Consider the following 13,157-nt stretch of genomic DNA (forward strand, 5'->3'; position numbering starts at 1 on the left):
TTCTCTCTCTCTCTTTCTGTCTCTCTTTTTTTTTTTTTTTGGACAGGTGCAATCCAAACCCCAAAGGGCGGGGGTTCAAATTCCCCCAAATTTCCCCACCCCTGAGTTCACCTCCCCAGCCAGGAGACTGAGACCTTGTAAATAATATATCAAGATGAATGATAATTGCTGTGTTTATCATTCCCAACATTTAATGAGTCCCATAAATTAGAAATGAGCGCGGCTAACAGCGCTTGTCTGAACACATCCACACAGAGGTGCAAAAAAAGGTTGGGTAGAGTCTGGAATCCTCCTTCCGCTAGACACGTGGTGTCGTGCGTTGTGCTGTGTCACTCCTTTTACGCGCGAGAGGTGAGAACGGCAGCGGGAGGATGGGAGTGCAGTGAGTTGTGCCCCCTCGCTGCGGTTGGCCATTGAGCGACGGATCCCAGGCTCTGTCAGAGTACCCCTCGCAATATGAAATGATGTCAAACGTAGCGACCTGACTCAGACACATTCACTACAAATGGAAGAAGGGCATCATGTCTTTTGGGCTACAAATAAGGGCGTGACACGCATTAGTCAACCCGTACGCCCAAAATGCAGCTGCAGGGTGTGTGTGTGTGTGTGTGTGTGTGTGTGTTTATGTGAGCATGCATTTCTTGCCCCATCACCACTTTCCCATCAGTCATCAAACGGGCCCTTGGACAGAACCACCCCCCCCACCACACACCCCAACCCCCCCACCCCACCCCCACCCCCCAGCCCTCCAGAGAGGCCGCTGATTGAATTCTGGCGAGCAGGACCAAACATCTGCTTCAAACAAAAGACATCTGCATATTTCAGATTTGTTTTTCATAAATTAAAATGCGCAAGCTGCCAGAACCTGAGTGTATGTTCTGCCGCATAATTAGATAAAGTTTACAAGCTTTGAAAGTTGGAAATTAGCATGAGACTGTCAGTGAGGTGGTGGGGTTCCACCTGGGAGTGTGGGGAGTCCCAGGACAGGAGAAGGTTTCTGCCTCCCTCAGCTCTCTGCCTGTGGTACAAACAGGACCGAGGGTTGTGGAGGAACGATGTCTACTCGGCAGAGTAAAACAAAGGGGCATGTCTTTACCACTGTTTTCTGACTTTGCAACTATAGTCATGTTTTGCTTCAAAGGTTTCTGTACAATAAAACAACAAATCTACATGAAAAATACATCAGATTTGAAGTTACCCTGCTTTCTTCTGTTTTCCCTAGGCCAGTCAAACACAGATTTGTCAAAATAAAAGTCCATCTTAAAGTCTGTGAAACATAAGCCTATTGTTTATAGATCACACCAAGTTTTCTTTCTGTTAGCTTGATTTAATTGTATGTCTGTGCTACTCATAGAATAACTACAATTCTAATTGTCTCCAAAATAATGAAATGCTTGAGAAAAGCCTTCGGTGCCAGAAATCGGCTGTTTCTCTGGCATTGCAAACAGTGTTTTTAGGGCCCTGCCAAGACTCCTCCCCTCATTACCCACAAGACCCCTCCCCTCATTACCCACAAGACCCCCCCTTTCCTACAAGATCCCCCCCTTCCTCCCCACAAGGCCCCTCCCTCTGGCTCCCTGCAAGACCTTGAGACTCTCTTGTAATGCCTTTACGAGGTCAGATAGCAGTCTGTTGCAGCGAAGTCGACTTCTGGATTGTTTCCCACTTGATCCTGGGCCTGTTTGGGAATAAGGGGATGTGGAGGAGGGGGAGGGGCAGCACAGAGGGAGGATGGAAGAGAGGGACATTGTCAACCATATCACTCGCAAAAGCCGGCCTGTTGGCGGAGTCTTCACAACAGCGCTTGTGGTCCTCGGGCCTCTGGATCTCCTCCAGTTCCTAAACTAATTCTGTCTAATTGGCAGTAATACAGTAAGAAGAGCTCATATTCCCTCTGTCCTCCAACGTACACATACATGGGTGCAGTGAGAATACAGGATACATAGCCCATGTCCTAGTTATCTCACAGAAGCAGTACACGGAATCAGACCCTGTGGCATATGTTCAAGCTGAAGAGGGATGATTCAGGCGATGTGGGACTTGTGTAATTATTTCAAACATTGCAGCGCAACACTGCTACTAAAGATCCCTTAAGATATTGGAAAGAGAGAATAAACAGTGTTTGTTTAGCATCTCTGATTACTGATGACTGTAATGTGACTTTCTTGATATTCATTACTTAATGAAAAACAAGCTTTACAACGCCCTGTGAACATTTCCAGCCCTGTTCTGCATCCACCATTCCAGGTCATTCTATACACTCTCTTCTCCCGATATTCTCTCTCTACATTCTCTTTGGACAAAAGAGTAAAATCAATGGACTCAGTACAGGACATTTTAAATTATTACTATCATTGCTGCTTTTTCCTTTATTTTTCAGTAAAGCCCTAAGATCTGACCCACAACCCTAACCCTAACCCTAACCCTAACACTAACCCTAGCCCTAGCCCTAGCCCTAACACTAACCCTAACCCTAACCCTAACACTAACCCTAGCCCTCAACCTAACCCTAACCCTAACCCTAACACTAACCCTAGCCCTAGCCCTAGCCCTAACCCTAACCCTAACACTAACCCTAGCCCTCAACCTAACCCTAACCCTAACACTAACCCTAGCCCTAGCCCTAACCCTAACCCTAACCCTAACACTAACCCTAGCCCTAGCCCTCAACCTAACACTAACCCTAGCCCTAACACTAACCCTAGCCCTAACCCTAACCCTAACCCTAACCCTAACCCTAACACTAACCCTAGCCCTAACCCTAACACTAACCCTAGCCCTAGCCCTAGCCCTAGCCCTAGCCCTAGCCCTAACCCTAACACTAACACTAACCCTAACACTAACCCTAACCCTAACCCTAACACTAACCTTAGCCCTAGCCCTAACTCTAACCCTAACCCTAACCCTAACACTAACCTTAGCCCTAGTCCTAGTCCTAGCCCTAGCCCTAACCCTACCCCTACCCCTAACCCTAACACTAACCCTAAACCTAGCCTTTGATGAGAACATGTAAATATGAACGTGTAATTATATAAATGGTATGTGTGTAAATGTGTTTGTGTGTGTGTGAGCATGCACGTGTGTGAATTAATGTGTGTGTGTGTGTGTGTGTGTGTGTGTGTGTGTGTCTGTGTGTGTGTGCAATTGAGTGCATGTACGTGCGCAACTGAGGGAGGGACAGGGCTGTACCCAGGGATTCGCTTGATGACAGGATGCAGGAGTTGGAATACGGTCCCTCCCGTTGTTGGAGACTTGAGCGAACGTGTTGGCCATATGCTCCTCGTTTCCCAGGGAGAAGGAACCAGAGGATGAAAGTGAAAGCAGCTCTGAGCCCCTTCAATATGTTCAAAGCCCATCTGAAAATTACTGTATACAAGCACTCGACGGAGGGACAATTTTAGATCAAAGCCATTTGGACAGACGGGAAAGTTACAGATGATAGAGAGAGTGAGCGCGAGTCTAAAACAAGGGGGGGTGGGGGGGACTTGCAGACGGAGCTGAGCTGCGCTGTTTGGATGGAAATGGAAGGCATTCTGTATGACAGAGAATACAAAAGAGGTAATACGATGATAAATATCCCCCTTCAGTAATAAAGAACACGGGGCCCCGCGCAGCCCCACATCGTTTCCCTCACGGTGGATTCAGATTTCAGGCTGTTATAGATGAGTGCGAGGCTGATCTTTTTCTGCTTCTCCACGTTGACTTTGAAGAGAAATTTCCCCATACTGCGGCACATGGAAGAGGGTCTTGCCCATCAGACACATGTCACCGGCCACGGCTGGCGCAGGACGTAGGCTCTCACCTTGGGTTCAGTACAGTCGGTCTGGCTGGAGGGAGTGTCTCTCTCTCTCTCTCTCTCTCTCTCTCTCTCTCTCTCTCCTCCTCCTCCTCTCCTGTCTCGCGCCATCTGGCCCCTGTTCCTGTCAGCCATGCGGCAGGAGGGGCAGACCTGTGCGGGTGCACTCTGCGAGAGGCAGCCGCCTCCCCACCTCCAGTCTACCTACAGCACGGGCGGGTGGAGAAGAGGCGGAGCACAGGGCGAACACTGACCCCCACCCCCGTGACAGACTGCTCAGTGCATGTGCACAGAGAGTTTCACAAACACACTGCTTAAATAACAACTCGATCACATTTCCGTCTGGTTTTAAACAAGGGCAAAGACTTTGGCTTTCGTCACAGATATTGAAATATGTCTGCTTTTTTGATAGAGGCAAACAATGAAAAGAAACGCTGGCCAAACCAAACAGCTGTGATTCCCTTTAATCATAGTGTCTACATTTAAGTTGGTTTTTTTTAATATGATTTTCATCGTTTCACATTCCTCTTTGAATACCGATTAGAAGCAGAATTCCCCTAATCTGGGTCTGTTGCTACAGCGGCCCACATCAAAGAGGTGAACACACTGTCTCCTTCTCATGAACCACTCTCCACACTAATTGCAAAAAAGGAGCAAATTACAATTGCGACCACTGAACAAATTAATCTCGATGTCCCACCCATGGCCTGCATATTCATATAAATATAACATGACTTGTCGCTGCTTTTGAAATTTATTGGTTTTCCACCTTTGCAAATTAAGAGTTCCAATTTATGAATATTTTAGCACATGTGCACTCTGCGGGACATTTATCACTGGCGTTGCTATTATAAACAGAATAAATGAGCAGTCAAGCTGCCACACAGCCGGACGTTCCTGTGGACTGATTAATGAGAGAGTGAGAGAGAGAGGGAGAGAGAGAGAGAGAGAGAGAGAGAGAGAGAGGAGAGAGAGAGAGAGAGAGAGAGAGAGAGAGAGAGAGAGAGAGAGAGAGAGAGGGAGGGAGAGAGAGTAGGAAAGTGGTAGAGCGACAGAGCCAGAATGAGAGAGCAGGAGGGAGAGAGAGAGAAATGGCAGGTTGGATCTCCTTTAGGGAGGAGAGAGGGAGACATGGCGGAGGAGGTGCAGGAACAGCTCCTCCGCACCCTCCATCGCATCCCTCCTCATTAGCAGGCTCCCTCCCATTCAACACCAGCGCAGCTGCATACTGCAGGAGACAGGAGACCAGCCCACGCTTAAAGGAAGGATCCTTAGGATCCAATCAGAAATCTCCAGCAAATTCTAGATTTGCATGGTCCTGGGTGGCTAAAGTGGCATTAGACGTGACGTCTACGTGAAGTGCCCCTTTACCCATGATGCTTTTCTTCCTGTGTTTGGATAACTCCTACTTGGTCTGTTCTTTGTGCTCTTCGTTTCACAGTGAACCGGTGTTCTTAGTTATCATGGAGCCAGGCTCTTCTGACACACCAGGAAGCCACTGTTTTGAAAGGCGCTAACCAGGCACACAGTGACACATTAGGCCGGCCCACCGTATGGAACATTTATTCAGATGTTTTCCCCCACGTGGGCTCGTGCATCATAACCGGATCGCCTACGTTCGACCACACCCAGCGGGCCGACACAGAACGAAGCGCCTTATTTTGAACACTTCCGATCCAACGAGTCTTGTCACCACCCTCCACACCCCCCCAAAAAAGTGAGATCATTTAGTTCCAAGCTGGCACGAGATTCGTCTGTTGGCTTTCTTCCCAATTCCTGAGTCTCACCACATGCTAGGTGTCATTCGCTAGGCTCCGCACGTCCAGGGGGGAACTCGAACAGAGGAGAAGAGAAAGAGGAGCCCTCGGAGGTGATAATTATTTCGGCGGCTGTGGCTGTGTTCTGCCCTGGAATGCACAGTCTGGTGGCCACGTGTGCTTACCTGGCTGTCTACCATCACACACACCCTCCCTGAACCAGCCCCCCACCACAACACTCACACACACACACACACACACACACACACACACACACACACATTTTAGAGTCAAGAGGGTGAGAGAACATCTCCTCCTTTCCTCCAGCTCTACTCGAATTTTCGTAAACACCCACAGTTGCCACGGCAATTAGCCGAGCACGCCAGCACTTTTTCAACAATGCAAACCTCCCTGATCTCTGCAATTAGCTCCTTAATTGGGTCTAAACAACCAAGGTGGAACAAATAAATAAACTGGTATGGGGAGCATAAGCGAAGTAGGGAACGCAGGGGTGTGCGGGGTGGGGTGGGGCGGGGCGGGGCGGGGGACGTGAGTTCTGCAGGGGGCAGCATGGGGAGCCTGGGGTCATGGGGGAATGGGAGGCATAGAGATCGCAGGGTGCGTGGGGAGCATGGGGGGCATGGGGTGGGTGCGTGGGCTGTGGGGGCATGGAGATCCTCTGGTCGCTAGGCCGCAGGGGAGCCGAGCGCTCTCCCTGAGTGGCTAAATGGGTAGCTTCAGTGTCTCGTAATCAAATTGAAAGTGACAAACCCATGCCTTTTGTTCTTACGTCTACCAAAATTTGGTGTGACAGTGGGTGTTACAGTAACTTTCCACATGCTGTAGACTGGGCCTCGAGGCTTCTCTGAAGGAGGGCAATGTGACGCAAAGTTAGCGGAGGGAAATGTCTCTGTGTGATCCCAGAAGTGACTGTGTGGTACTCTGTTAATTAGTGACTTTTCCATGTTCGTTGCTGCTATGCCTTTTGTTGCTAGGCTTCTTTCAACAGTAATTTAATGCTACCTACACTAACACTGGTGTTCTGCTACCTCTGTTTTGCACCTATTGGTGTCCAGACAGAAGAACCTGACCGCTTCTATTACACTTTTCATCTTTTGCAATATTATTGAAGGAACTGTCTTCCCCTGTAACCGTTTAGATAACATGATTCCATTGTGAGTAACATTCTCAGAGGGAAATGTGTGTGTGTGTGTGTGCGTATGTGTGTGTGTGTGTGTGTGTTGTGTGTGTGATATATGAGTGCTGACAATAAAGCCATCTCAGACAAAAATACACATCACTTTACCAGATCCCAGCAGGATACTATTGCTTGCTCCTAACACACACATACACACCACAAATAGACAGACAAACACAGAAACAGAAACACACACACACACATACGCACCACAAATAGACAGACAAACACACAAACACACACACACACACACACACACACACACACACACATACACACGGGGGGGGGGATAATATAGGCTGCATTCTGTAGGTTAGGCTAAGGTTTACATAAAATCAAATCATGGTTTAACAATCTAGATATGCACATAAGCTGAAGACTCTAACATTAGAAAAGTGATGTACAATTATATTCAACACACACTTTACTAAAAACATTGACCTTGAACCTACACTCAGTGTCCATATTATTGGGTGCATCTGTGTGGCAGGTGCATTTTATATGTGCTCAGTTGCAAGCTGTAGCTCATCTGCTGATGGACAGCATTTGTCAGCCACTCTCTATGTCGTTCATTGCCATGCTAGCGGCCTGGTCTTGGGTATCGTGCAGGTATGCGTGAATCAGGCACAACAGTTGTTGCTGGAGGTTTTATGTGCCTGATAAATTTCCCACCCATAAAAAATATCCAGCCAACTGTGGTTCTGTGGTCAGCAACTGACCATCGATGAAGAATTGGCTAAGTTATGGATCACAGTATTTATGTGTTCAAGCAGATGGGCTATTGTCACTAACTGTAATAACTGTAAGAAAATATAATCCATAATAATTTGTAATAATTATGTTTCTAAAATGTGGATGGTTAGTGAGTTTTAAAAAACAGAAAGCAGAAAATGAATAGACTGGCATGTTTTCAAAGCACTGAAGCAGTGACATAGTGCACGTTAGTTTCTTTCCCAGTAAGGCAGCCCCTTTAACCACTTACAGAGAAAAATCCTCCACAAACTGTGCAGAAGCCAAACAGAGACCATTATGAGCAAGTGTACTGTTTCATTGGCATATTGTACTGAGGGCCAATACAGACTCAGGGTCTGAACGCCAACAGACATTACTAATGTACTTCTGAGGTCATCCAAGCATCCACGACAGCACATATAAATGGCCAAGAAACTCCCAGTGACATGTTTTAATGGTCTGTTTCTGTCAGCAGATGAATAAAAGAAGCAATTGCTTCTGAAGTTCTGTAACGTGAAACGTATGCAAGAAAACCTCCCTGGAAACCTTGTGTACTGCACTACAATCTTGACTATCACTACATCTTTGAGTACAGTACACTACAGTTACTCCCTGGAATCTTCTTTAGATTCAAAATAGTAGCAAAATAGTAGTAAATAGTAGTATATATATATATATATATATATATATATATATATATATATATATATATATATATATATATATATATATCCTACAAGTCTACAAAGTTCCACGGATCATACAAAGTTATGTCTAATATGTATATCTATGGGTAGGACCAGAGCAATAATATTTTAAGGCGAGATCTCGCGAGATCTCACGATTCGCCGGCTGTGTGGTCTGGACCAATTAGAAACGCGCAACCGTGGGAAGCACCGAAAACATGGCGCCGTTGCGAGAGGATGAATATCATAACAGCGTTTATCTTAAATAAAAATACATGTGGACGCAATGAAGGAGAAGCGTCGTTTAATGTACATATGTGATATATAAGCATGACAGACACAAAAGACATCGGCGGCCAGCTCACAGCAGATGACACCACAGAAACTTGTAGCCGAGTTTCAAAACTTTCGCATAATAAGCTCAAAGCAAATAAACATTTCAGAACGCGAAAGCAGGCACAGGCACAGTCTCCGTCTCTGGACACCTCTGTTTATTATCGAAAGGGTAAGTGGTAAAATACTGCCAACACTTACGGACCTTAGAAGAAAACCACCTAACAAACGCTAGACATGGCGTTCGTTTTCATAAAGCTAGGTTAGCTAGGTGTTTTCTGTCTTGCTTGCTTGCTAGCTGGCTACATGCGTAAACTAACGTTAGTTAAATGGTTAACTGACTATCTTAAGGTCATTTGGGTCTCATCTACTTAGATAGCTACTTAGATACAATGTGACATAACATTAAGTAATCTGAAATGTGCAGTAAAAATCAGTTGATGCTGGGTTGCGCGATACCTGCACGTAGACTACAAACAATGTTCTTAGTCTTTGCGTGTGCATGTGTCGAATGTTTTTCAGTACAACGTCGTAAGGTAACTAGATACATCAGTTAGATAAGCTTGTCAGTTTGCCACAACGTCAGGCGAGGACGCCCCATTTACACTCCAGTTTGTGCGTGAAGCTGATGTCCAACCCTAATGCAGACTATGTGATATTAAACTCGGTTTAATATGTATTGCACAAATGAATCTAAATGCAGTGATATAGGTCTTGGTAGGAAAGCAGTTACTTGCAGCTGCATGCAGCAAATGTTGAGATGGGCTTAATTATTGACAGCTGTCACTTTACATTATCAGACTCTGAAACCCCCAAACGTCTATCGAGGATTAGGTTTAATGGGTGTAACAGTGGAGATTCACCAAACGAGGCCGATGCCCTGCAGGAGATCATCTGGGATCCTGCATCCCCACCTCCATTGTGGAATGGCAAGTATTGTACATGTCATGGCCTCTGTCCTCCCATGTGTAATTGTGTGTAGCATACTTACAAAATAATCATGTTCTGCATTTACACAGACAATATGCATGGAATAACTTTATTAGTTTGCAACCATTTTCATAGGAAAAGGAGCAGGAGAAGGCATCAGAGGTGTGGAGATATCAGATATTGTCAGTAGGATTGCACCAAATGTAAGCAGGAGCTCTACACTGAATTCATAGTGTCTATCACAATGTTGCTCACGTTCATATAACACTGCATCGTTTGATGTTAAAGGATGAAAAGCCTGTGGATAAAGATTTAGTGCTTCAGTGGATTGGAGATAGTGCCATTCCCTGTACTCCAGAGCTCCAACAGCCTCGAGTTAGGAGATCCTCGGCACGGTTGGTATATCATCACTGTCAGCATAACTGATAAGATACAAAATATTTATTTCACACTTGTTTAAAATGTATTAATGTATCCTTTAAATTTGGTATCCTGATGGTTACCAACTAGCAGTGTTAAAATGTCTTTTGACCCATTCTTTTTCCTTAAGCCGTCAAAGCAACGTTGAAGACCTCATGAAACTCGCTAAGCAGTTTGACATCAACATGACCCGTCAGGATAAAGAGAGGGACCTGGAAATATGGCAGGCAAGTGAAGCCAAAAACTGTGAGGCTCTAGACAAGCTCATCAGACCTGTTCCATACAACTCGGAGTCACAGGGTACAGGACCTTTTGCCAGAGCTCAGACTCCGGTTCCAGTGCAGCCTAAGGAGATAAGCCAGGAGCTGCATGCTCAGGAGCAGGAGCTGCATGCTCTCTTTGATGGGCCTACCCAGTACCTGAGCGGGAGGCTAAGCCCTCCGTCAGCTAACTGTTCACAGGAGAGCAGGCCTGCAGCAGAGAGCGTCGGCACCAGGAGGCCAGACTGTTCAGATGGCACAATCGTCCCGAAGCATCCAAATGAAGCACCAAAGCCGGACTTTGACGACGACTGGGAGAACGATGACCTGCTGGATGACTCCTTCGTGCTGGAGGTAACTCAGAATCCTGAGCTCTTGGCCTCTGCTCCACGGGGAAGAGTAGATGGGGCTGCGAGAACAATCAGTTCAAAGGGACCTGGCAGCAGAGCCGGATGCCCTCCACGGCTCCCAAGCTGCGGCAGTGGCAACAGCAGTAGCACCTACACTGGGACCTTCTCGAAGGCACGGTGCATTTCCAGGCCAGGTCCAAAACCTTATGTCCAGACTGGTGCTGTTCGGCCACTGCTTAAGCCTAGCCTTGACCCAGCTGAAAAAGCTGAGGCTGAAACCTCTCTGTCCCGAGCGCAGACATCCCCATATTGCAGGGAGCAGGCACTTATGACTGTCAAAACCAGTGAGATGAAAAGGGAGACCCAAGGCAGTGGAAGCCCAGGAGCCAAAAACTCAGGCAGATCGGCTAGGGCATCAGAGAAGGACCATGAGCTAGACTCGCTGTGGGGTGATGGAGACGACGATGATCGTCTGCTGTATCAGGCCTGTGATGACGTGGAACGAATCTCAGCCAGTCAGGAGCAGCAAATGGAGGGCACCTGCACTAACCTCATCTCTGTCAAATCCACGGTTTCCACCTCGAAAACACGTTCAACCGTTGACACTACCAATTTTCAGAGCATTGGCAGTAACAGCAGGACCGCTCACCCGAGCCAGGCCACTGAGCGCGAGCAGCCGGTGCGCGTTTTTGCCCGCTCGTATTCCATACCGGGTGCTACGAGCGCCCTTGAAAACAAACAGGACTTAGTTGGATCCAGTCGCCAGTGTTGCAAGTTGAACCGGTACCGGTTCACACCGGTACATGCCTCTGGAGTCACGCTCGCCAAGCAGACCACAGGCGCTAGGTGGGAGGCTAGGTTACATGGCTCTTCTGCAGAAAACTCTGCCTCCCACCATTCCACATTTAAGAGACATCAGTCTGACCCCGTGGTACTGAGCAACAAAGGTAAGCTTTGTACCTTGTGTAACTCGCGTGTTAGTGGTCAAATTGTATTATGTCTGTAATGCGTTGCTATAATTCCTTACCGCAGTGTGTTAGTGTGATAAAGAAGTTTGATTAACTCATTAGCCATTTATCATTCTGCGACACCTTCCCGCTAATGAGTGGCTGGCAGTTCTTCCTGCCAGGCGCCAAATGGGGATTTGCTGTCGAGTTATTTGGTGAATTCATTTTTTAAGTTCTGTGTTATTACATGAAATGCAAAACGGTGCAAACCAGGGATGCCCGTCCCTGCTCCTGGAGTTTAGTTTAACGCAGTTTAATTTAACGCAGTTGATTTCTCTGCTCTAACAGACCTCTGCTAATTAACTATTGGATCGAGTTAGGTGTGTTTGACTAAGGAAATCACCAAACTGTGTTGGAGTCTATTAAACTTTTTGTAGACTGTTTGATTCTTAGAATGGAGTGCTTGTCAAGCAGAAAGGGAACCCTGTCCACCGCTTACAGACTGTGCCGGTTTGTTTCTGCAGTGTTTGTCACAATCCAGCCAGCTGTCAGGTGCTCTGCTGCTGAGATTGAGAGGAAGAAGCAGGAAGCTATAGCACGGAGGAGATCACGACTACAAGCTACCGAGAAGCCTGGGACTGCTATGTAAACTGTCACAGAGGAGGGCAAACTCTCATAATGAGTGCACTAACTTTAGGCCATTGATCCTGTGTGACTACAGCCTATCGTTGCTCAGTATTACTAGTTTGTCTTTATTGAAGGAGGAAATGGTATTAGAAAGTGATTTTTCCCATTTCCTTTCCAGTCCACACGTTTCCCAAGCATAATGACACAACACGCTGTTCTGAATCAAGGTTTGCGATGGGCATTTTCATTTAGAAATGCTTTGTTGAAGACATGTATATTGTGCACTGGGCAAAGACTACAGGCTTCATGTTTGCCAGGTCCCAGTGTACCTTAGGAGTTGCTTTTTTTTTTCCAAAAATTTGATTTAGTCTTTAATGATAATGAAACACTGATCATGTATTCATTCAGCGTGGGCTCTGGAGTAAAGCTGTCTGTATATTCTGCATGTGAAGCGCTGCAAGTGAGAGATGATTTCCATGCTAACAGCAGACTGGGTCCAGTATGCAGGCTGTCAGAAGTGACATTTTCTTTACATACAAGAGAAGCCAAGGCTTGTGTAAATACATAACAAAGTGTGGGGGGGGGGGGGGGGTGGTTGCTGTTTTTTCTTTGTGTTGTGTCTGTTCGTGCATAAAGGGCTATTTAAAAAAAAAAGTGCATTTAGATGGCACAACGTTTCAAACGTCTTCATTAAAGTGTTCAGGAACATTCCAGACTCACGTCTGTGTGCCTTTCATTATTCCAAATAGGGTGAGGATGTCCATAAAAATCTCAATAGATTAATATTTTTGTATTTTTTTAAGGTTCATAATTAAATATTTTGTATTCTTAATGCAATTTAGGAAAATTGAGGTTCATTCATTTCCCCCCCCCCCCCCCCCCCAATTTCATGAAGAATCTATCTTGGGCTCCTGCACACCTGGTGCATTACACATGTCACAATGTTAGTCATTGTTTGCCCAGGGGAATGTCTGTATATCTCTAGATCTGGGCTCTTCCTGCTCTCAGGTGTAAGCCATACAGGTGTGTTTGTGTGTGTGTGCACACGTGCGCATGCACAGTGCTCTCTGTCTCCCTCCCCCTGCTCAATTACTGTAAATCAAATGGCACCGTAATTTGGC

The 13,157-nt window shown here is 46.4% G+C and overlaps 1 protein-coding gene across 1 annotated transcript; it reads left to right on the top strand.

Moving 5' to 3' along the window:
- The first annotated feature begins 8,373 nt into the window (after positions 1 to 8,373).
- etaa1b (ETAA1 activator of ATR kinase b) lies at positions 8,374 to 12,747 on the top strand. Its single transcript, XM_027022807.3, has 6 exons — positions 8,374 to 8,674; positions 9,303 to 9,431; positions 9,568 to 9,635; positions 9,721 to 9,827; positions 9,983 to 11,409; positions 11,934 to 12,747. The coding sequence occupies exons 1-6, from the start codon at positions 8,500 to 8,502 to the stop codon at positions 12,056 to 12,058; spliced, it is 2,031 nt and encodes a 676-aa protein (XP_026878608.2). The 5' UTR covers positions 8,374 to 8,499; the 3' UTR covers positions 12,059 to 12,747.
- The last annotated feature ends 410 nt before the right edge of the window (positions 12,748 to 13,157 follow it).

This window comes from Electrophorus electricus, chromosome 12 (genome assembly GCF_041902795.1).
Source record: "Electrophorus electricus isolate QZ-2024a chromosome 12, ASM4190279v1, whole genome shotgun sequence".
In the NCBI taxonomy this organism is placed as follows: Eukaryota; Metazoa; Chordata; class Actinopteri; order Gymnotiformes; family Gymnotidae; genus Electrophorus; species Electrophorus electricus.